Source organism: Aptenodytes patagonicus, chromosome Z (assembly GCF_965638725.1).
Source record: "Aptenodytes patagonicus chromosome Z, bAptPat1.pri.cur, whole genome shotgun sequence".
Taxonomy (NCBI): Eukaryota; Metazoa; Chordata; class Aves; order Sphenisciformes; family Spheniscidae; genus Aptenodytes; species Aptenodytes patagonicus.
Genome location: NC_134982.1, coordinates 33,055,919 through 33,079,065, shown reverse-complemented (window position 1 = coordinate 33,079,065; position 23,147 = coordinate 33,055,919). Strand labels below are relative to the sequence as shown.

The 23,147-nt window shown below is 36.8% G+C and overlaps 1 protein-coding gene across 8 annotated transcripts in view; it reads right to left on the bottom strand.

Moving 5' to 3' along the window:
• The window catches only part of KDM4C (lysine demethylase 4C), a 295,962-nt gene that overhangs the window by 86,599 nt on the left and 186,216 nt on the right, over positions 1-23,147 (bottom strand). For 7 of the 8 annotated variants that reach the window (XM_076363457.1, XM_076363452.1, XM_076363456.1 and 4 more), the window contains 3 exons: positions 22,549-22,765; positions 21,532-21,608; positions 2,367-2,422 (listed from right to left, as the gene is read on the bottom strand). In XM_076363457.1, coding sequence (XP_076219572.1) covers positions 2,367-2,422; positions 21,532-21,608; positions 22,549-22,765 — 350 coding nt within the window. Of the gene's footprint in view, positions 1-2,366; positions 2,423-15,165; positions 15,367-21,531; positions 21,609-22,548; positions 22,766-23,147 lie in introns of those variants that run through there. The other variant, XM_076363461.1, reaches the window with a different exon arrangement.

Here is a 23,147-nt window from a genome sequence, read left to right as displayed (position 1 = left end):
AGACTACTTCTAAAATCTTTTTTGGGGTAGACAACAGTGTATCTGAAGAAAATGAAACATTTCCATTCCTTGACTCATATTTGCTTTATTCCCTGTCATTCACTGTACATCTTGTCTTATTACCCCATTTGCTCTTTTTTGTAAGCCCTGAATGCTTGCCTCACTCCACTTTCTGTAGCTGTCCAGAGACACACATCATATGAGTATCTTAGCAGATTAACATGACTGTGGGCTGGAGCTAAAAGAGATGGAGGGCGATGCAGCAGAACAGAAATCATTTCTCTTTCCTGCACTGGAGTGGTGCTACTTCAATAACATCTTTGACAAAAAATATCTGGAAAAGTATAATATGACACACAGGGACTAAACAAACTGCTGTCATGTGACATTAAAGTTGTATTGGCCAAATTGTGAAATAAAAGCTGTATGTAAAGATGACAGATCAATTAGCAAGTTATACAGTTCAGCCCAAATAAAAGCAGATAAAGCTTGTAGATCTATCATTTTATTATGGTGACAGTTTTGCTTATGTTCTAACTAACAGAAAAAAATCTTTCTTTGAGACTTTTTCTTTTTAACTTTTAATAACACCTTTTTTCTTTTCACTGCTGCCTACCCGCCTGCAAAACTACATTGTCTTACCATCTAGGCTTTATGGGACAGAAATGCTATAAATAAAATGCATCTTCAATAAATCTTCAAACCAGTCACCCAAACCTTTATACTCTGACATCTCTCACCCTAACAGGACTCAAAACAATTGCTATGTTCTGCTGAAAAGAAGGAATCTCAGCTCTCCTATATGGCAAATTGTTACCCCCCCCCCCGCCATGTTTGATTCATTAGCTTTTATATCTAGGTAATGCTCATCCTATATCTCTAATCGGTATGTGAGAGGGAAAGAAGGAGGGAAGGGAATGCACATGTCTGAGAAAAAAGACATAATTGGAACATACTGGTCTGAAAACTCTCAAAAGTTTGGAATGGTAGCTAATGCTGAAAGATAGATGAAAGACTCAACAATGTGTAGCAACTGTAAAGCGTTATAGAAACAGGAAAACAAGAGTGAACTACTTTTACAGAACTCTCATTTCATAAATCCGTAACAGAAACCTACAGAGGGATATAATGCAAAACTAAAGACCTTAGGTATAGTTATGCAGAGAAAGTCACTTTCTGCAAACCTCTGTGGATTTTTTTTCTATGAATAAATCTTACGAAACATTTCTAAAACATTTTAATTGATCTACAAAAAAGGTGTAAGTATTTTTAAAGATGCAACATGCAATCTATCAGCAGCAAATATCAAAAGGGCATGATAAATTTTACTGAGATTACACTTTTGTCATTTTCTTTTTTTTTCTTTTTTTTTTTTAAAGTGAGAAAAGCAAGTATCAAATTTAGGGGAGTTTAAAACAGAACTAAAAAGCAGCTGAGAATTTTCATGTGTTGGTCAAAACCTCCATTAAAACAGTTACAACATTGATGCTTTCTGAAGGTAAGATCTGGCCCGTGAGTTTCACGTAAAACCTTCTCCTAACTGGACAATTTACAAGGGTCATGCAACCAATTGCAAATCCCTGATAAATAAATTCTTGCCTGGTAAGTGGAAAAGAATGTTGCAGCTAGATCATCTCTTACCACTGCATTCCAATGGGTTAAAGAAAGAGATCTACATGGTATTGCTAAGTTACAAATACATTTTAATTAATTATGAGAAGATTCAAAATGCATAAAGACTGTTCCACTATTGGGCTTGAAAAAATATTAAGCTGCAACATTTTCCATTTTCTCTGTTAGGGTCACTTGCTCTAGTGTTCTGTCATCCAAATACAGAGAAAAACACTGATGCTGTTAATAGCATGATGTCAGCAACACTACTATTTTTGACAGTGTATGACAGAAGTGTATTTAAAAAAAATACTTCAAAATCTAAAACTGTTTCAATATTATTCAAATTAATTAATTAAAAATACTATTTCTAGAAGTTCAAAGGTATTGTATTAAATTCTGTAATCACAAATTCCCAGGACCAAAGAAGAAAATACACTTCGCTGTTTGATAAGACTTGCCCATGCAAACAATGACAAATGAGCTCTCATTTACTTTCTTTATGCAAAGGCCAGCAGAATAAAATTTGGAACAAGTAAGTGTGTACAAATACTAAAACAAATGTACATTTTAGCATCCAACTATTTCACAAAATGCCAGTGGCACATTTCAATAGGAGTAATTTTAATTCTGCAATGATTCAGCTTAAAAGGACAGTGTCAAGTAATTAGGTTTACAAATGCTTTGTACATAGGAATGGATTGGGAATAAAGTTTAAAACAAGCACATACGATCCCAAAGTATACATTACTTACTTCTTGTCAGTAGTTTGCTTTAATGCACCACCTCTCAAATTGCAGAGACAACATTCCTAAAAATAAAAAATAGTGCAGAAAAAAGTGAGCTTTATTGACTGGTTACAAATCAGTTTTATTCAGCTGATCTTAAGGATATGTAAACTGCTAATGTAATTAATTACTGGGTTACAAACTGCCACTTATAAGCATTGCATTTACTTACAGGAGAAATACAAGAATACAGTAATGAAAGGAGAAACAATTCAAATGAGCTAAAGAAAAAAACATTTTAAGTATTACTCATGAACAAAGTGACAAAATCACTTTTAAAGCGATAATAAATAAAAAGGCATTTAATCAGTACTGCCACAGAAAGGCTGGAATTGCCACACAGGTTACTAAGGTAAAAAAAGTAAAATAACACATAATTAGTTTAATACAAGTTACTGAGAAACTGACTCACAAGCCATTGATCCAACTCAAATACTTTGAAAACCTGCTTGGTCCTGACAGTTCTCAAATTTATAAACCTACAGAATATGGGGCAGGTTATCTTTTTTTTTTTCCCCAAAAAAAAAGTTCCCTTTGCTGCAGTACACCTTCACTGCCTTGATCTTCAGTACACCTCCATCTGCTTTTAGGGCACTCAGCAAGGTATATTTTGGTAGTTCCCAGATAATATGCCGAACAGGGCTTTTCCTACTTCTACTTAAAACACTGCCTTTGAACAGATACACAAGCTTTTCCACTTTCCAACCCTTCTCTCCCTCTCTTCAGTCTCCTCCTTTTCTGAATCTATTCTTTCCCTTATTTTTCTTTTTTAACTTGTCCCTTCGCAGGAACAGATGAGAAAGTATTTCCAATGTTAGTTATTTTTCTTCCTGTTTCCTTTTTTCTGGTCTCTGCAAAGAGCCAAATGCACAAAATGAAGTCAAGTTATCCTGTGCCTGTATATCTATACTCAGAAAGAGAGCTTGTCTCCCGAACTTCAAAATTTAAGTTGCTCTTGCAGGGGAAAAAACAAACAAACAAACAAAAACAAAAACAACCCCCAAAGAACTGTTATGTAATACTCCAGTCTGATCTCATCTTAAAACCTCCAATAATGAAGATTATTGATGTCTGCCAGAAATCTAATTGAATGCTTTATTACATTTCCTATAAGAAAGACCTTTCCTAACTAAAAATACTTCCTTGTGACAATTGAATCTTCTTTGCAATTTAAGCACGTAACTTTTCACCTTACCTACCAAAACCACGGAGAACGGGTAACCCATCCTCTTACAAAGTACCCTTTTAACTATTTAATATTACTGTAGAGTTGTGAAGAAGAGAATTGAGGTTCATTACTTTACCCACAAGAGCCTTGGGGTGGGACCTAACATGTTCCAGATCACAGTTCCCTTTGTAACAGTAAACATTGACTATTAAATCAGGAAACCCAAAGGCTCAGAATACCAATTCCTTCAGGTATTCAAAGAGGACTGAGCAGGAACAGGTAGTTTCAGCATATAAAGAAGAAAAATGGAACATAAGGAAGCTGCTATTGCAGCACTGAGTGGGAGCTCCAGCAGCTTGCACTGTTTGTAACTTTTCATAGCCTCTTCAACAGAGAAAACAGCTCAGATGGGGAAGGACATCATTGCATAGGATTTCTCCATTTGGCCGTTGGAGAATAAGTACAACTGTTTCTTCCAGAACCAACATTTGTATTCAATTAGCTGCATCTTTGCGAGGTTCTCTTGCCGCATCTTAGGAAACCTGCTCTTGTTTCAAGCCTAACACAACAAGACAGAAGCTCATTGGGGGTGGAGGGGCAGTGGAGAGAACAAGTGGAAGGGAGAACACAGGAAGGAGGAAGGGATGGAGGGAGACAGGGAGAAAGGGAGGGAAGAAGGAAGGAATGGGTGGAGGGAGGGAAGGAGACAGGGACAGAAGGTTATTTCTTCTCTTTCTCCCCTAAGTGCCCACACTCTTGAAGGTAAAGCAAAATGGCGGGAACCAGACTTACTCTAATACTATTAGTCTTCCACTTCTCTGTCAAAGAGAGATCAAGTCAACAAACTTCATGACATTCTAGATTCACATGCCAAATTCAGTCTAATGTACTGCCTCCTATTTTAGTTTCAAATCATTACTCTTCGAGATGCTGTTCAATCACTACACATAATCACCCCTTTCTTTCCTATGCATAATTATCTTCCAAATATTTATAGATTCTTATGATATCCTAACCTCTTGGTATATATTTTGCGAAGCTATATGTACTAAATTCCCTTAACTACTCTTCAAGGTGATACAAATCATCTTCACATTCTCCTTCTGTCTGTTGCCCTTCTTTGGATGTCTTTAGGATAACGAGGTGCTGCCATCCACACAGGTATACTCTCAAGCTATGTGAAGAAATGTTACTATCTTTCTCATCCTGAATATATCTTGTTTTCAAAAAAAATCACTCAACTGGAAAATTTACTGAACTACATAGGTGAGGTAAAGACTTTCCTAAACTAGATGCCAAGGAATCACATTATTAAGGCTTTATATACATTAATTCACCATGCTGAAATCATTATGAAATAATATAACAAAAATTCCACTAAACAGTTAATGGGCACAGTGCACTGTTTCCATTAAAGTATCACTACAGTTATGGGAAATTTGCTTCTAATTGGCATTCAGTTCTCAAAGGCAAGCACTTATATGTGAAAACTACAGCATGAAACAGTCTGCAGATCTTTAAACCTACCTGGGAATCCTGAGGACTACCTTAGCACAACCACAGAGTAATCCTACAGCACTGCATCCTCTTCAATCTGATTCACCTTAGAATCTTGCTTACAAATCAGCAGAGGAAAGATCTATTTCTTCAGGTCTTCCTTTGACTGATTTTGACACCCTGAGTGAATGGGTCATCTTTTCTGTGATCAGTGTTGTTTATAAACAGAGCTTGGCCCTCATCATAGTGAGATACTGACCAAAAGAATGGGTCCAACCTGTTAGTTTTATATATGACAGTTGGAGGTGCAAGATAAAAACAGTAATAATAGATGGGCACGCATCTCCATGACCACATGAGAGTGACAAAATAAATAAGCCAAGCAGCACAGAAAATAATACTTAAAAGGAACAGCCATGCAGGAAGAGGCAAATACCACAACCTCCTAAAAAAGGAGTCCTGCAGGACTTCTTGACGATCTGATCCCCAACTCATTTGCAGTTCTGCAGGAGTGTGAAGCTTACAATATAGAGGTAGAATAACATCTGCAGACTGGGGAAGAAAGCATGAGTCTGACTCAATAGAAATCTTGGCGGGAGAAAAGCTTCATTCTCCACTTTTAAATGTAAAAGTTCAGTGGATACACCTCCTGTGGATCCCTCACTTTTTTTTTTTTTTTAAATTGTAGCACTTTCTTCATATTTGCCGTAAAAATCCTTTAACTGACTGCTTCTCAGTTTAATACAGTGGTTTTGCTCCTATTTTATGAGCTTTGATGTTCTTATGCCAGCTTACTTTGAAATTCATTACTTGAATAATGATGAAGTTTTCCTGCTTCTAATAGGTATTTTTTACTTTTAAGGAAAACCTTAATCTGATCATCTGCTGTGTAACTTAGTACTGCAACTAAAGAGAGAGTCCAAGGCCCTAAAGAAGTTCCACAAATAAATTAAGCTAAAATAGCACAGGAAGAGACCTTATATAAGAAGATGTTGCTAACAAATTTCTTCTGAAGGTTTACTGTCTCTTAACCACTGTAAAAAAAAAAGAATTGTGAATTAGACACTGCAAGAGACAGAAGTCATAATCCTTACCTACTAACTGCAGAGCTTTCACACTAAGTTAAAAAAAGAGATTTTTAAAAAAAGGCGGGGGGGGGGGGGGAGGGGAGGGGGCAGAAGCAGCCCAGAGAAAAGAGAAGGTGGCTGTAAATATCCTCATTACCAGCTAGAAAAAGATTTCCTCTATGCAGGACCTATAGGAACCAAATTTAATCCCTTCTCAAGAAACACCTATACAGATCTTTGGTGAGTAGACAGTGGTGGTGGGTAATAATTGTTCACTGTCTGCTGGATACAGGCTATAACAACTTAGGCCCATAAGAACTAGAAAATTTCACCAGTCTTCATAGCAAACTTGGGTGGGAAGGACCACAGACTTAAAGCCCATTAAATCCATTTTGTAAATCGTGCCTGTATGGCAATATATTGTCCTATATCCATGCGACATGGCTATTACTTTACCTCCAGTTTCAACATACTGCAAGCAGTGAAAACACAGGGGACCTGATATTTAGAAAGACTAATATTCCTAATACAGGTATACCTGCCACGGATGGCAGTGAAATCACATGTACATTAGCAATTATAACCCATGTTCTGATAGAGAAAGATAGAGAGTGTTTGTGCATCCATGTGTGCCTGCTCTCAGCCTGTGTGTAAAAATCAGGATAGGAATGGGCTTCATTATAGAGCATCACCTTAGAATCCAATCTCTGATTCACTATTACTTTGCAAATCCTTTAAACAAGTAATTTTGTCATTTGTATTTGCATTAAATAATAATTTCTTAAGCATATTATTTTACACTTATCTAAATTAAATCTTAAACCATTTTAAATTGCTCATCTGCTTAAAAAATCTCCATAACATTCTAGAATTACAAAAGAAAACTCTCTTCCAGTATCTGTATAAAGTAAGACATCTCCATATAATTCGTAAGCTTTAGCACACTAACATTCACTTCATCTTCTCCACTAGCTTTCTAGTGGAGATGATGCATTTTTTTCATAACAATACAGATCATACCCACAGTTTCTGGACTAAACACTTCCCTTGCTTACAATGAAACTGAATTTTGCAACCAGGATTCCTAATCTGGTTTATTTTTCATTCCTCTGTTTCAACCACTGCTAGAAACTGCAGCAAAAGCCTGAAGTCAATGTGACTTAACCATGCTTCCTTTGGTACATACATCCCCAAGATGGATCACCTTTTTTGAAATGATATGCCACCTCTCAGGCATAGCTGCATATTAATTATTGTTGCATGGATAAATACTACACAAAAACCAAGCCTGTTCACACTCATTTATATTTTAAAATGAATGCATTTCATTGTCTTTGAGTATTTTTTACACTCTGCCAAATTTCAAAGTCATATTGACAGTAATGCTTATAAAAAGCAGTTTTCACACCTCCATATTTGCATGCTTACTTCATCAGCAATAGCATTCTGTATGAGACAGGAAGCTGTCTGACATAGCAAGGCAATAGACTTCAGCCAAGCCATAGCAAAGGGATATACAGTAAGTCATATAATGGTTATTCTTATGGACAACTATGAACATGCCCCACATGATCCCACTTTCTTGTTAAACTGCTGTTTCTCCTTTCCTCTAAGACTCTGTAAATTAAAATGGCATCTCCAAAGAATTGTATTTATCCAGCTAAATGAAATATATAACTTATGTTGGTGGATGAAGACAGGATAAAATAAAACATATGCTATTCCTAATGAATTTTGTCTGACACATTTTCAACAACTTCCTCATAAAATGTAGTCTCCATAATCAACCCAACAATCTCTTCCAGCTCTTTGACTTCCCTGCCATTAGGAAGTTTTTCATAACAGCTAACCTGAAGATTCCCCTGCTGTAGCTTAAGCCTTTTTCTTTTTATTTTATGCAGCATAAACATGAAAAACAGATTGTTCCCTTCCTTTTTGCCATTTTCCATCTACAGCCCCTTAGTCAGTTAAACAGCCGCAAGTTTTTCACCTGCCACCTTCATCTGCAGCCATGTTTTCCCCTCTGAAATGCAATGAGAGCAAATCCTCAGTGATGTCAGGCAAAGCATGTTTAGTTGATACACCTTGCATCCCACATCTAGGGAGATGTGTTCACACAGTGTTCACCTTTGGACCACAGTGACTTGTTAAGCTTATGTACTATAACCTTCACGCCCTCTTCTACAACAGTGGCTGATATCATTGCTCCCCATTCCTTTGTCTGTATTCCAGCTTCAGTATCTTGCACTTTTCCCTATTTAATTACATCCTATTTTCCCAAATATCTCAATAATTTATCAAGATCTTGTTCATTTCTGATTAACCTTACTTCACAAGCCTCATTTAAAAAAAAAAAAAAAAGCTTGTATTCAGCTAACATCAGCTGCAACTTCTGCACAAGGGATAACTAAGCAGGCTGCAGTTGGTCAGGCCAGGAAAGAGAAGACAGTACGGTGTTTGAGAGATGCCAGTAAAATCATGAGGGACTTACTTGGAAAAGGGCTTGACTAAGTACTCCAATACAATAACTAGGTGGTTGCTATCAAAGGAAAACAGAAAGCAGCAGATTCAAAACAAACAAACAAAAATGTTCTTTACACAGTATGTGACTGTTTGCCAGATGTGGATGCTAAAATTTTACACCGGTTGAAAAAGAAGCTGCGTAAGTTAATGAAAGAGAAATCCGACAAAGGTTACCTTTTACTTAGTAAATACAAAGATACTACCTTTGCCAAAGGCAGTTTCTTATTTACATATTGTAGGAGATTGAGAGAGCATTAGGGAATGCTTGCCCAAGACACATATTCTTCCCCAGGTATTCATTTCTGGCTGTGCTAGAGGAAGGATAACACAAGGTAGAATAGACTTTGGCTTAATTCATTATGGCAGATCTTACTATTCTATGTAACCTGCCATTTTAAAGCTTTACAAAATACATTTTAAAATGGTTTAGAAAAGATACGTAGGTATTAGGAAAATCCCATTACTTGGCATTGCTAAGTATACACTGCAATATACATTATATATAATATACATTTGATTTTCATGTATTTGTAAGGTTTGTGATTCTGAAAAACAAACAGAATGCATTCACCAAACTTTATTATTATATTATTATTCTAAAGTTATTGTGATAACTTTATTATCACAGCTTTATTTAGCAGTGATACCAGAATGAATCATTTCAGGTAAGTATACATTTTGGCTAGTGGCTTGTAACACTGCAAGCGTTGATAATGTTTTCAACACTAAGTAGGACACTATTTATCCAGTTAACAATATATTTCCACTTTTTTTTCATCAACTATTTTCCCTGCATGTCTATTGACTCTGACTAGTGTCTAAAAGCACTCAAAAATCTAAGAAAAGTGGTTAGGACAGGATTTTTTTCCAAATATTTCTAATAAGAGGTCAGAATAGTTGTTTTCAGTTTTAAGAGTCAACGACTACAAAGCTGTGTCACAATAATGCTGATTTACTAGTCTTATTTAAAAGTAGCTAATTAAAACAGACATCTAATCTTGAACTCTGCCACAGCTAAGTCAAATAGATACAAATTGTATGGCTAAGGCTGATAAACATCTTTTTTTTTCTTCAAGCCACTCTGATGGGTTTTTTAGAGATGAACCTTTGAACTGAAAATAGATGCCCTTAGTCTTCCACCTTCTCTCTCAATTGCCTTGTAATGCCCAAGGTCACACTTCCTAGTAGTATTAACAGAGAGATGCATTTGGATATAGCATTGCTGCCTTTTTGGCTATCTCATTTCCCCAGCTTATTTATGTTTGTGTCTATATTTATACTTGTGTAAAGAGAAAAGGATTGGTGTTTCTCTTAACACATTTGAAAATGTCATTTTCAGCAATGGTCCACTAATGAATATTTTAATCTTTCCACACCAGGGGAATAATTTTCACTCAGAAAATAGCTTTTGAGATTATTTAATTTCAATTCAGAGACTGTTACTGTATCCACTTCAAGCTATTACCTTAAAATTAGCTTTTCAGAGACAAACTTCCATATTTTTAGACACAAAATATTCCTAAAAATAACAAATTACAGACATATTGAAGGTTGTCTAGTAAAAGGATTCACACTTTCCTGTCTGGGAGCACCATTTCCTAACAGAGTTGCTAGATGCTACCATTATAACTCTCAATCTTCATTTCTATATAAATGTTGTCAAACTTCCACTGTCATCTGCCTCAGCAATGCCACAATTTTTATTAATTATAGGAACTTTAAGAAAAGCATTTAAACTTTTTTTTTTTTTTTTAGAAAATGTTACAGAAAAATCTTACACTGTCCAAAAGAATAAACCATTATCAATTCTTTCAGCATTTTGTAGATGCTTAAAGTTCACACTGATTGAGGAGGCTGAGTAATTCCATGAAAGAGAAATCCACCATGGGTTAATATTTATTTAATATGTAGACACATCTTTGGCTGCAAGCTTAAAGTAAGTTCTTGAAAATTGAAGGTGGCCACACTTCTACTATGGATGAACATTTTACTCTTTCAGATGCATTCAAATCTGTTCAAGACATCCACCTTTGGGAATTTAAAATTTACAATCATCAGCTACTGAATTTCCACATTTTAGTAGCCTAATCCCACAAACATTCAGTCTGCCTTGCCCTTGATTCAGGAATGGCCAAAAATTTCCTTGCAATTGCAGCTCCCAGGTCATGCCAGGCTGAGGCAACAGTATACACAGTAAGTAGTCTTTTGCTGTGCTGTCCATGACATAGCATTATTGAGAACAGTGATCTGCAAGGATGCAAAAAGCAGGAGAGAGTTGGCTGGGATAAGAAGACTTGAAAAGGATCAGGGAAGAGAGATGAAATGGGGAATGGGAGTAGGGAGAGAATTCTGCAGCCAGCGAAGGAATGGGAACTGGCGGGGCTGAGACTAAAATAAGAATCAAAACACTCATTACAGGTACTGGAGTAAAAATAACTCCCACACTTGGCAGAGGGGCCTATGTGTCCCTTCTCACTAGAATGTGCGTATCTGAAGTAAGAAACACATATAAAGTATGAAATGGAGACTGTTACATTGCTGAATATGAAATACTTTCTGCAATAGTGGTTATTGGTCACTCAGTTTTAGAAAATGTTTACAGTAGAAAGAGCGACTGTTCCCAAGCATCCAAACAAGAAAGATTACAGACAATTTCCCCCTTGAAGTCAAAAGGAATGAGATTAGCTGTTTTAAAAAAAAAATAAGTAAGTATTGAAATTAGGTACAAAATACAAAACTGATCATTCTTCCTGCAAAATATAATGCGACTGTGAAAATCACTGCCAGAGGATAACACTGAGGCTAAACACTCAGCAAACACACAAACAAAAATGGAATGATGGTATGTCTACTCATAAAAAATATGTAGGATTATTGCCATTATTATGAGACAATGTTTGGAAGTGACAGTAAATATCAGATTTAAACCTGAACATCTTTAGATGAAAATTTGTATCTTCAAGAAAGCAGCCTAGCACCAGCTGTTCAGGGCAGGATATCCTGCTACTGGCTATTTCCAGCTTTTTTTTCCCCTCAATGATTTTGCAGCAGTACTCCTGGAGATCAGATACGGTCTTTGAGGACAAATTTATACTGTACAAGGTTGGTGGAGGTTCTCTGGTCCAATTCCAGCTCCAAGCAGGGCCAGATTCAAAGCTGCATCTGACTGAAATCCTGCTTCACCCTGCAGGGAATGGACAACCCCTTCCTTGGCAAGATGAGAATACCCACACACCTGGAGGTGCCCAAAGCTATCAAGCCTTTTCACACGGGTATCAGTGGCAAAGGTTGACTTAGTGAACTGCAATGAAGGGAATCCAAAGTCAAAATGGACTTTGGGTCTGAGCATTATGGCACTTAGGTTAAAAAGATATTTTCCAGGTCTAAAGGTCTTCAATTCGGTTTCTGTGACAGTATCAGGGAAACTCAGTATTTACAAACCTGTTGAAATGTGTTGTGTCAAAGACTGGTTTTTACAAGCAATACATATCCTGTTACTAGACTAATACCAAAACCAGAAAGAAATATCATGCTCCCCCTCTCCAAGTCCACACATAGTTACCATCAGCATTTACAAGTAATTCTCCCAGTAAGTGACCTTTTTGCAGAGGTGGTTTGGGGAAAAAAACCAGATTTTTAAAATAAATAAATAAAATTAAAAAAAATAAATCAGGCCTGCCTTTTCTGAAAAGAAAAGAGAAGAACACAGAAAACTTAAGGTTTTAACTTTTCCTGATATAGCCAGATTTTCATGCCAGATAATTTCTTTTTATTAACAATATCCAAATGCTTTTAAAGCTCGGTAGCAAAATCAGTCTGAAAATTAAGACACTGTATACCAACTCACATGTAGTGAGTTAATTTTGGCAGCTATCAGGCTCTGAAAACAGGACTTTATAATGGAAATGCTGACACTGTATCAGTGAGAAGGGCACCACTATAAAAAGATTGTTCAAAATCATTATTTTCAGTAGGGTGAAATAGGGCAGTTTCTGAGCTGGAATGTGGAAAGCTCTTATGTGCCACTTTTCTGATAACTTGGGGAAAAAAAAGAAAAAAAAAAATCCTTCAACTGATGTAATGGGCTACTCTAACCACAAAATACAAACAAACCAAAAGCCTGAATATCAATAGTAAAACATAAAGCATGAAAAAGCTCATCTACAGAAAAGAAATTCTGCTAAGCCATTTAACACTTGCCATTCAGCATAGGATCTGTTCCCAAAATCAGTGCCAACTGACCAGATTAGGTGCTGAACTATTTCTGTAGTGCTATGGAGGATTAGAATAACGTGTGAAAAGTCATGCAGCTTCCTTAGTAGCCTTATTAACAGCTAGGTTACTATGTAGTAAGGCACTGAAGTGCATTTACCTGTTTCCTTACTTGCTCTTCGTTCTAACTCTTTCCTGTCCCAAATCCTTTTGTCCTCTAAATAATAAAGGTACTTACGTTTATGTATTATAGCTACTAGGTGACCCCATCCTTGCACATCGTACAGTATGTTGCACTCTTTATAATGCCAGTCATTATTCTTCCTGACTTCACTAGTTTTCTTTAGCTGAAGCATTTAAGATTAATGAGGCGTTTGTTCTCAATCAAGGCACTTTGTCTGAATACAGTTACACTTTCAGGAGCCATGCAGATGACTTATTTAATGTTATTTGATTTTTTAATTGTTTTGGGGGATTGATTTATGGCTATTTTTTGTCCATTAGCATAGAAAAATGCAGTATCACTCTTCTCTTTTGTCAATAATCGTTATCAAACACAACCTACTGCCTAGTAGAATATAAAGATATGTTATGTTATCATGGATCCAAGTGCATCCTGGTGAAAATCTCTATCAAAGAAAAGTCTGGCTCTGTAAATCTGAATCCATGTAGGCATTTTTCTATTTCCATATTTTAATGACATTCATAGTTGGGATTCACACATAATACAGTTTCATTTAGCTATTAATACAGCTCTCATTCCTATAGTGCTGTCATACTTCAGTGCTTTCCAAAATCATACTGACATACAAAAACCTAGTAGTGACCAAATTATCATAGAACCATAGAATAGTTTGGGTTGGAAGGGACCTCTAAAGGTCATCTAGTCCAACCCCCCTGCCGTGGGCAGGGACATCTTCAACTAGATCAGGTTGCTCAGAGCCCCGTCCAACCTGACCTTGAATGCTTCCAGGGATGGGGCATCCACCACCTCTCTGGGCAACCTGTGCCAGTGCTTCACCACCCTCAGCCTAAAAAAATATCTTCTTTATATCTAGTCTACATCTACCCCCCTTTAGTTTAAAGCCATTCCCCCTTGTCCTGTTGCAACAGGCCCTGCTAAAAAGTTTGCTGCCACCTTTTTTATAAGCCCCCTTTAAGCACTGATAGGCTGCAAGAAGGTCTCCCCGAAGCCTTCTCTTCTCTAGGCTGAACAACCCCAACTCTCTCAGCATTTCTTCAAAGCAGAGGTGTTCCATCCCCCTGATCATTTTCGTGGCCCTCCTCTGGACCCGCTCCAACAGGTCCGTGTCTTTCTTATGCTGAGGGCTCCAGAGCTGGATGCAGTACTGCAGGTGGGGTCTCACCAGAGCAGAGTAGAGGGGCAGAATCCCCTCCCTCGACCTGCTGGCCACGCTTCTTTTGATGCAGCCCAGGATATGATTGGCCTTCTGGGCTGCGAGCGCACATTGCTGGCTCACGTCCAGCTTTTCATCCACCAGTACCCCCAAGTCCTTCTCGGCAGGGCTGCTCTCAATCTCTTCATCCCCCAGCCTGTATTGATACTGGGGGTTGCCCTGACCCCGGTGCAGGACCTTGCACTTGGCCTTGTTGAACCTCATGAGGTTCACACAGGACCACTTCTCGAGCTTGTCCAGGTCCCTCTGGATGGCATCCCGTCCCTCTGGCATGTCAACTGCACCACTCAGCATGGTGTCATCTGCAAGCTTCCTGAGGGTGCACTTGATCCCACTGTCTATGTCACTGATGAAGATATCAAACAGTACTGGTCCCAATACAGACCCCTGCGGGATGCCACGTGTCACCAATCTCTATCTGGACATTGAGCCGTTGACCACTACCCTCTGGATGCGACCATCTAACCAATTCCTCACCCACCGGACAGTCCACCCATCAAATCCATACCTCTGCAGTTTAGAGAGAAGGATGTTGTGGGGGACCGTGTCAAAGGCCTTACAGAGGTCCAGATAAATGACATCTGTAGCCCTTCCCGTGTCCACTGATGTAGTCACTCCATCATAGGCGGCCACTAGGTTAGTCAGGCAGGACTTGCCCTTGGTGAAGCCATGCTGGCTGTCTCAAATCACCTCCTTGTCCTCCATGTGCCTTAGCATAGCTTCCAGGAGGATCTGTTCCATGATCTTCCCAGGCACAGACCTGACACTGACTGGCCTGTAGTTCCCTGGGTCTTCCTTTTTTCCCTTTTTAAAAATGGGGGTTATGTTTCCCCTTTTCCAGTCAGTGGGAACTTCACCGGACTGCCACGACTTCTCAAATACGATGGATAGTGGCTTAGCAACTTCATCCGCCAGTTCCTTCAGGACCCACGGATGGATCTCATCGGGTCCCATGGCCTTGTGCACCTTCAGGTGCCTTAGATGGTCTCGAACCTGATGTTCTTCCACAGTGGGTGGCTCTTCATTCTCCCAGTCCCCACCTTTGCCTTCTGCGTCTTGGGCAGTGAGGCTCGAGCACTTGCCTGTGAAGACCGAGGCAAAAAAGCCATTGAGTACCTCCGCCTTCTCTGTATCCCAGGTAACCAGGTCTCCCGTTTCGTTCCGGAGAGGGCCCACATTTTCCCTCGTCTTCCTTTTATCCCCGACGTACCTATAGAATCTTTTCTGGTTGCCCTTGACATCCCTGGCCAGATTTAATTCTATCAGGGCTTTAGCTTTCCTAACCTGATCCCTGGCTGTTCAGACAATTTCTCTGTATTCCTCCCAGGCTACCTGTCCTTGCTTCCAACCTCTGTAGGCTTCCTTTTTGGAAAGTTAACATAACTGCCAGGAGTTTAATAAAGTATCATTTAACAGAACTAAAAACAATACTTAATTGTGTAAGCAGAGGAATGAGAAGGAATTTCCCCCTCCTAAGAAATGAATTCTGAACTTTGAACCAAGGTTTGTACCAATGTTTCATAACTTCCATTTTACTCTCCACTGCACAAAACTTTTCTTTCTCCTTGTTTTCCAATCAACCTTCCCTTCAGGATTTAAAGCCTTACCCAGAAGGGAATTCCTCAGACAGGTCTTCCTCAACTAAATCTCCTCCTTCTAGGAATCAATGTGAATAGGAAGAAAAACAATTTCAGACATTCAGGCAGTTGGAGTTTCAGGGAATAGGTATTTTCTGATAATTAAATCTTCTCATTTTGTGTACTTTTCTGATGCAAGAATTGAATTTTTGAAGGCATGTGGAAATATAATTCCCACAGTAAGTCAAATCTCAGTTTCACATCTTCTGCAACAGCTGCATTTTTCAGGAATGCTTATCTCTGAACAAGAATTTAGATGAATATGATTTTTTTCATTTGTTTCATGTAGAAACTTGAGGTCTAAACCGTGTTAGTTGGAATGTAAAATACACTCACTCTATATTCCCTACAGTAAAAAAAGGTTGTGCAAATTAGTAATTTTTTTTAATTACGTCTCCCTCTCCAGAGTACTTATGGTACTACACAGCAATTTAAAATACAATGAAAATATCATATGTATAACAACAGATATAGAAAAATTTATACAAATTAAAGAACTGATTCATAAAAGAAACATGCATATAATTCAAAGTTAGCATAAAACTTTCAGCTGCAGGTTGGCACAACTAACATAAATTGCAGATTTTTAAAAGGGAAAGTAGTACTCTGGGCAGCAGTATATTCAATTAAGTTATCTTTTTATACAGATGTACAGAAGATTGGTTAAAAGAGAACCACATTTATCTTAAGTATTATGCTAAGATTAGATAAAAGTATTGTACTATTTTGAAGTGAAAGCTGTTAGGATAATCTAAGGTAATTGTCCAAACCCTGAAGAGACAGAAACATGATCCTAAAATGACAAATAGGACCCAAATAAGTATCAGCAATTCCTAATCATGCTGATGTAAGCAGTAAGGTTCCATACAACCAAAAATACACTAATAAATTTGAGTTGTATATCAAACTGGTAATTTTTTCTCCAAAGAGAACTAGAGTCACATTGCTTTGGAATGAATAATACTGTTCAAACAGGCAAGAGAACCATAAAAAAAAGAAACCTCAGTGTCTATTTTATCCTTCTGCCCCGAGGCACAATCAAATCTTCTTCAACTATTCCTGACAAATGTTTGTCTAACATGTTTTTAAGAATCGTGGAGTAGATTCTACAAAATCTCTATATATCCTATTCCAGTCGTTCACTATTTTTAGAAATAAAAATTTGCAAAATTTGCTAGTATTAACATAAACTTCTGCTGATGCAGTTTAAAGCTGCTACAAGTCATCTTGTCCCTAAAATGAGAGAATGGCAATTGACATGAGAGAATGCTACTTATTTCCTTTCTGTCTTCCCCTGGCTATACTAAGAAGGTTAATTCTTTTCAATCCTCCCCTATGGAATGATTGAGGTCTATCAGGAATGATTAAAAGAATTTTGGTTTTGGTTTTTTGCAATTTCAATTGCATCTCTTGTTTTCTTTCATCCCATCCCGGCTCATGTCTTTTTGAACCACATGTTCACTGTTAGACACAGTTCTTCAGCTGGGCTCTCAGCAAAGCTGAAGAGAGCAGAAAGATTGTTCCATGTGTTTTTCAGGGTTTACTTCCAGTACAAGGCTTAAACATCCTGATGTGATGTTTCAGGTTCTATAGAACTGACAACTTATGTTCAGTTTCTGACGAGAGTGGTCACAACTGCAGTTGGCAGCAGGAGCTACTGCTTATGTAGGGACTCCCATCTTGTATGTGCAGAACTGATTACTCCTCTCTAAGTATTGTACCTATCTCTGTTGAATTCCATATGATTTATTTTACAACATTTCTTCAATATAGTAATATTATTATTGTCCTACAAAATAGTAGGATCCAATCCAAACCAATAATTGGATCCAATCCAAAATAGTAATCCTAACCCAAATTAGTAAACCTCAGCCTACAAAATGCCCAAGGTCCTTGGTACTTACAGAAAATGCATCAGGAATGCTTCTTATTAATCCTTTCACTTCACTGAAATATTGAAGTAACTGAGGAGAATAATATTTTGAAACACACCTGACAGTTGTGAAAAAGCCTTTGATATATTCTGTAAGTTTAACACCTTGGTAGTTCCAAATGAAGTATACTCCATCATCTCCTGTGCAATCATCTTAAACGACTTAAAGCAGACCAGTCCAGATTTCCAGGTATGTTCCATAAGGACATGAAAAGTAATCAGCAAATGATGCACAGAACTTTATCACTCTCTTAGTGATTTTAAGAGTCTGATGAGAATGATGGCTGGTGGCCTGAGATAGAGAGTTGAAAGCAAATCCATATTCCTATATGTTTGTCAACTATTGATTTACAGCATATCTCTTCTGTTGCTTGAATATCAGAATTTAAAACACTATCAAAAGCATCTGGAAGTTAGGATCCATGAAATCTTTTGCTTATTCCTCATTCCCATGAGCTGTCACAACAAAAAATCAGTTGGTTTGTTTTTAAATACATATCTCTCTGTACTCTGTTATTACCTAGGTGTTTAGAAATGGATAGATTCATCATTTGTTTAGTATTTCTCTTAGAATACAAGATAGTTTGACTGCCACATAATTCCTTGAGTCACCCATTTTCTGCCTTTTTAAAAAGCAACATTAATTTTTCGAGACTGCTGGCACCTCACCTAAGCTCTGCAAACTCCCAGAGATAATCACTAATAGTTCTGAGACTGCTTCAGCATCTCAAGAGTTTTGAAAGACCCTACTTATTAAAAAAGAAAAAGTGAATTGGGTATCATTCATGTATGAGTAAATAACAGAGCGTTATTCACATCCTTGAAACTGTTGGATTTTTGCTATTTAACTCAGGTAGCAGATGCCTACTATCTGTCACTCCTACATTTTTCAGCTGACAATGAACAGTTCACATTGACATGTGAACGACATGTAATAGCAAAGAATACAAGATAGCAGACTATGGAGGACAAGTTTTAAGTAAATTTAATACTAGTGAGGTCTATTCAATCTTCAACATTTCATTAAAACTTCCCAACTGCATGACAACTTATGACATTAAGAATGTGAATTTTATTCCACAAACGTATCTGAATGAAGAGCTCTCTTGGGGCATAAGTTCATTTCACTCAGGTCACCAAATCAGAAGTTGTCAGCAGTAATGATTTAGCTGTACAGTAATCAATACACATACAAAATCACAGCAATTCAGTTAAATATATAATAGCCAAAGCTTACATCACATAAATTGTCCAAGTGGGTAACACATATTGTCTAGCCTTTGCACAGTGAAAATGGTGCTCCATTTCACCCCTTCACTCATTACCTTCTTGTTACTTAACACATAAAATTCCAGAAATCCACTGAGTCTTCTCTCCAGTTCCTAGAGTGTGCTTTTGCAGAAATCCAATACTAAAAAATCCTCACTTAAAATTTCCATTCAGCTATTTTCTGTATGTTTTTCATATCTCTTCCACTGCTTCATCTCATCTCCTCAAATAATTTGGCCAAAAAGTACTTTCCCTAAAATTGAGATCTTCCTTATTTTCAGAAACTTATATGCAACATAATAGAATAAAACTAAACCTATTCAGTAAAATGTGCGTAATTCTTCTCACATTAACACTGTCGTTGGGTGCTAATTTTTCCCCTAAAAGTTTGTCAAAGAAAAATCCCTGTCAAGTCAAGCTTTAGTCTTCTCCCCAACATTTTCCATTTTTTATCATATTACCCAATTCCCCCTTTATTGCCCCATAGTGAACGTAAATGAGCCGTCAGTCATTATCTCACTATTTTTGTTCTTCTCTTTCACCTACTGCTGCGCTATCTGAATGTCCTCTTCACTTCAAGAACATTTGTAAAACAACCTTAAAACCCCAGAATAGTTTTAGAATCCTTTCTACAATACAGCATTAACAAATTATAAGACTGAATTTTGTTTTACTATTTTTCAGTGACTTTTGATTTTAAAAAATGCACTATAGTCAAAAGACAAAGACTCTCTCCAAATTTCCCCTCAAACGTGTTACTGTTATATTGCAATTAACATCAGATTCCAAGGCAATGTTCTAAATATTTCAGTGTTTTTAACAAAAACATCTGATTCCGTCCTGTTGCTGTCATACATGGTATTTCATGAATAAGAATGTTCTCCTTAGAATTCCCATACTTGCACGTCATAGCTGTATCTCCCCTGAAAAGAAATTAACAAAACTTTCTGATGGAGCAGCGGGGCTTTCTAACCCTGTTTGTTTAACTGATAATTAGATTCTGAGTTAATGGCAACCCGTCACTTGCTAGAACAGACTCATGCTTTTCCCCTCGACTTTCCCTGACTCTAGAACAGTAGTCACGAAAGTAGTTCAGGAGATCCTGAAACTCACGCTTGTCTGACAAGGAAGCTATAACAAGTTTTTCTGGTTACCAATGAAAGATGAAAAATGGATTTTACCTACCTAGGAATACCTTTCCTACTAAAATGAGAACACATTACAGAGATAGAAATTGGTTCAATAAATATTTTAATAGCTATTCACTGAGAGAATACAGGACTAAACATTATAGATGGACCATATTTTTGTAATGAGCAGTTCTAAGTCACTTTTTTTCTTTTTGTTTTCCCCAGCTTAGGTAATATGTGGATTAAAAACACCAGTTCCTCTTTTGTTTCCTTAACTCTTAGCATTCACAAAAGAACCTTAAAATGTTAACAGTGTACAAAAGGAAAAACAAAGTGATTATATTTATTGTTACTTTCAGTTTGCTAATGCTACGATTGTGAATTTCTTACAGGTGACTTTCGTAATTGCAAGAAGAGATGTTTGACAAAGTGATATTGCATTTTCTAGTAGTTTGAATTCTCATTTCTTTTTCAGCGTATCTAAACATTTTATAGTGTCATTTAAGGATTTACATTTTTAAGGCACCTGAAATACCTGCTTTTAATTCAACAACTGAATGAAGAAAAGCTATGTTGCCATCAAAACTGATTATCACATTTCCTCAAGCTGTTTTAAGGAAAACAAATATTAGATGACTTAGCAGGACAACTGATAGATTGGTGAAATGTAAAATTTTAAACTTTTTTTTTTTTCCTAAATGAGTATATGTTTAGGGATTCTATGAAGTATTAATTGCTTGTCTATTTATTCCTTGCTGTATAAAACTATTCTATACTTTTTAAAAAAATAAAAAAATAGGCATTTAGGAGCTTCACAAGTGAAACCTTTTTCTGCTTAAACAGTGCAGTAAACCTTAACCGCTGTAAAAGAACAATTTCATTCCTGACTGTAATTTATTATTCTCTTTTCCTTTCTCTATTCTCCAGTTGCCCACATGTACATACCAAAAGTCTAAAATATTTAGAGGAAATCTCATTTTTTCTCTCTATGTTCATTTAAATTTTCAGTTGTTTCCTTGAACAAAGTTTTACACACAACTATATTCTGTTAGCCAATCCTTTTCTTGAGTATACAAACCTACTCCAAGTTTGTCTATCAAAATGCTATTACATTTTACATTGAAATCTAATCATACTTTACAAATAATTTTTCCCCAGCAAGTGTGTATTCAGAAAAATACACAGGCTACATTCCACATGCAATTGTGCATGTACTTCTTTTTTTTTTCTTCCTTAATCTCTAATGTGCTAGATAACTAAGCAACGTGTGAAACTTACGGCTGTCCAGGCTTCTTTTCTGCATCGAGAACACAGCCATTCTTTATGGATTTCATGAGAAGGAACACCATAGCAACCTAGAATAAGAGAGCTGGATTAATTAATATATTCTGGCTTTCTATCTATGATGTCATACAATTCAACTGCATAGAAACACTAGTAAAACACATCTCCTGTGACCAAGAAGACTTTTCCAATCTAGGCTTATTGCTAATTCCACAGTCTATGAAATATATAAATTAGACACACAGACACTCTTCCCAAAACTCAAATAAAAAAAAAAAAACAAAGAAAAAACCCACTAAACCAAACCACAAATCAAAACAAACAAACAACAAAAAACCCCCAAACACTCAAAAAACCAAACCCCAGGGAATTTCTTATTTTTGTCAGTTAAATAGCAAATCACCAATTCTCCCTGCAGTAAAAATGTACAATTTGAATTAATGTACTGACATTTATTCTATGCAATTATACCGCACTTCTATGGAAGAATTTCACATGGACTTCTTAGAGTTAACTATTGAAGTCCTACTGTCTGTAGGAGATACTGCAGAAAGTCCATGCATTCATCAGTCACTCTTGAAATAAAAAAGAGCGCAAGGTGAAGGAAATCACTGCATACCTAAAGTCAATAGCAATATTCACAAGTCCTTAAATCCAGCAGGATTTCACCCTGACTGCTTAGTAAGGACATACAAATATCACACAGTGGTTTAAAATATGAGAAGTAAAAGAGAAATTCAATAGCTTAGAGTTGAAACAAGAATCAGAAGTTTGTGATTATTGAAAGTTTAACAGAAAAGTTAATTGTTCATTATTTTCACAGCAATCATTAACAAGTAATAGAAAATGTAACCTAGTTTTAAAAAAACTTAGCCAGTGATTGAAGCATTACATATGGAACTGTTTTTCAAGTACTTTTAAAGACATACTAAAAGCCTAGTTCACTATTATTTATCAATAAAACAAAATTTGAAATTACATTTCTGCCAACTGAACAATTAGTTTATTTACTTGCATGAACCCGTACACAACACTTTGCACAGGAAATCAGAAGACTTGTTCCATCTTCTTCGATAAAGGCATTTGATGGATAGTTTTCAGTGTTTTCTTCACTATAAATAAAACACATCTCTGGAATAAGAGGTTTAGTCTTTTCATTTTCAGCCATCAATGTTTCTGCTGAGTTTGCTTCCCCAAAAGTACGACTTTCTTCATCATGATTGTCTGGCTGGAAAATAAACAAAATTTATATTTAAGTAAAAGAGAGTCTTATTTACTCTTCCTTTTGACAATGATAAAATGACTTCTCCCCTCCCAGCTCTTACACTAACAATGTAACAGTTTTATGAGAAAATTAACTGCTTCTAGGTATTTATCACAGTCATTCTCTAGTTCCTAGATTGTTCAAATAACTGTGAAATCTAGAATAGCACTCAGCCTCCAAACTAGTGTTATTGCAGCAGTGTTCAATGATACTGTACTTCTGCCTCCCTTTAAGCCATTTAACTGGTTCCAGTGCAATAAAAGTTTTCTTCCTAGTTCCCGCGCTGAGGGGATTCCAGTTTAGCAGCTTCAGAATTAGTACTATAGTACTACTGCAGCATTTTTAG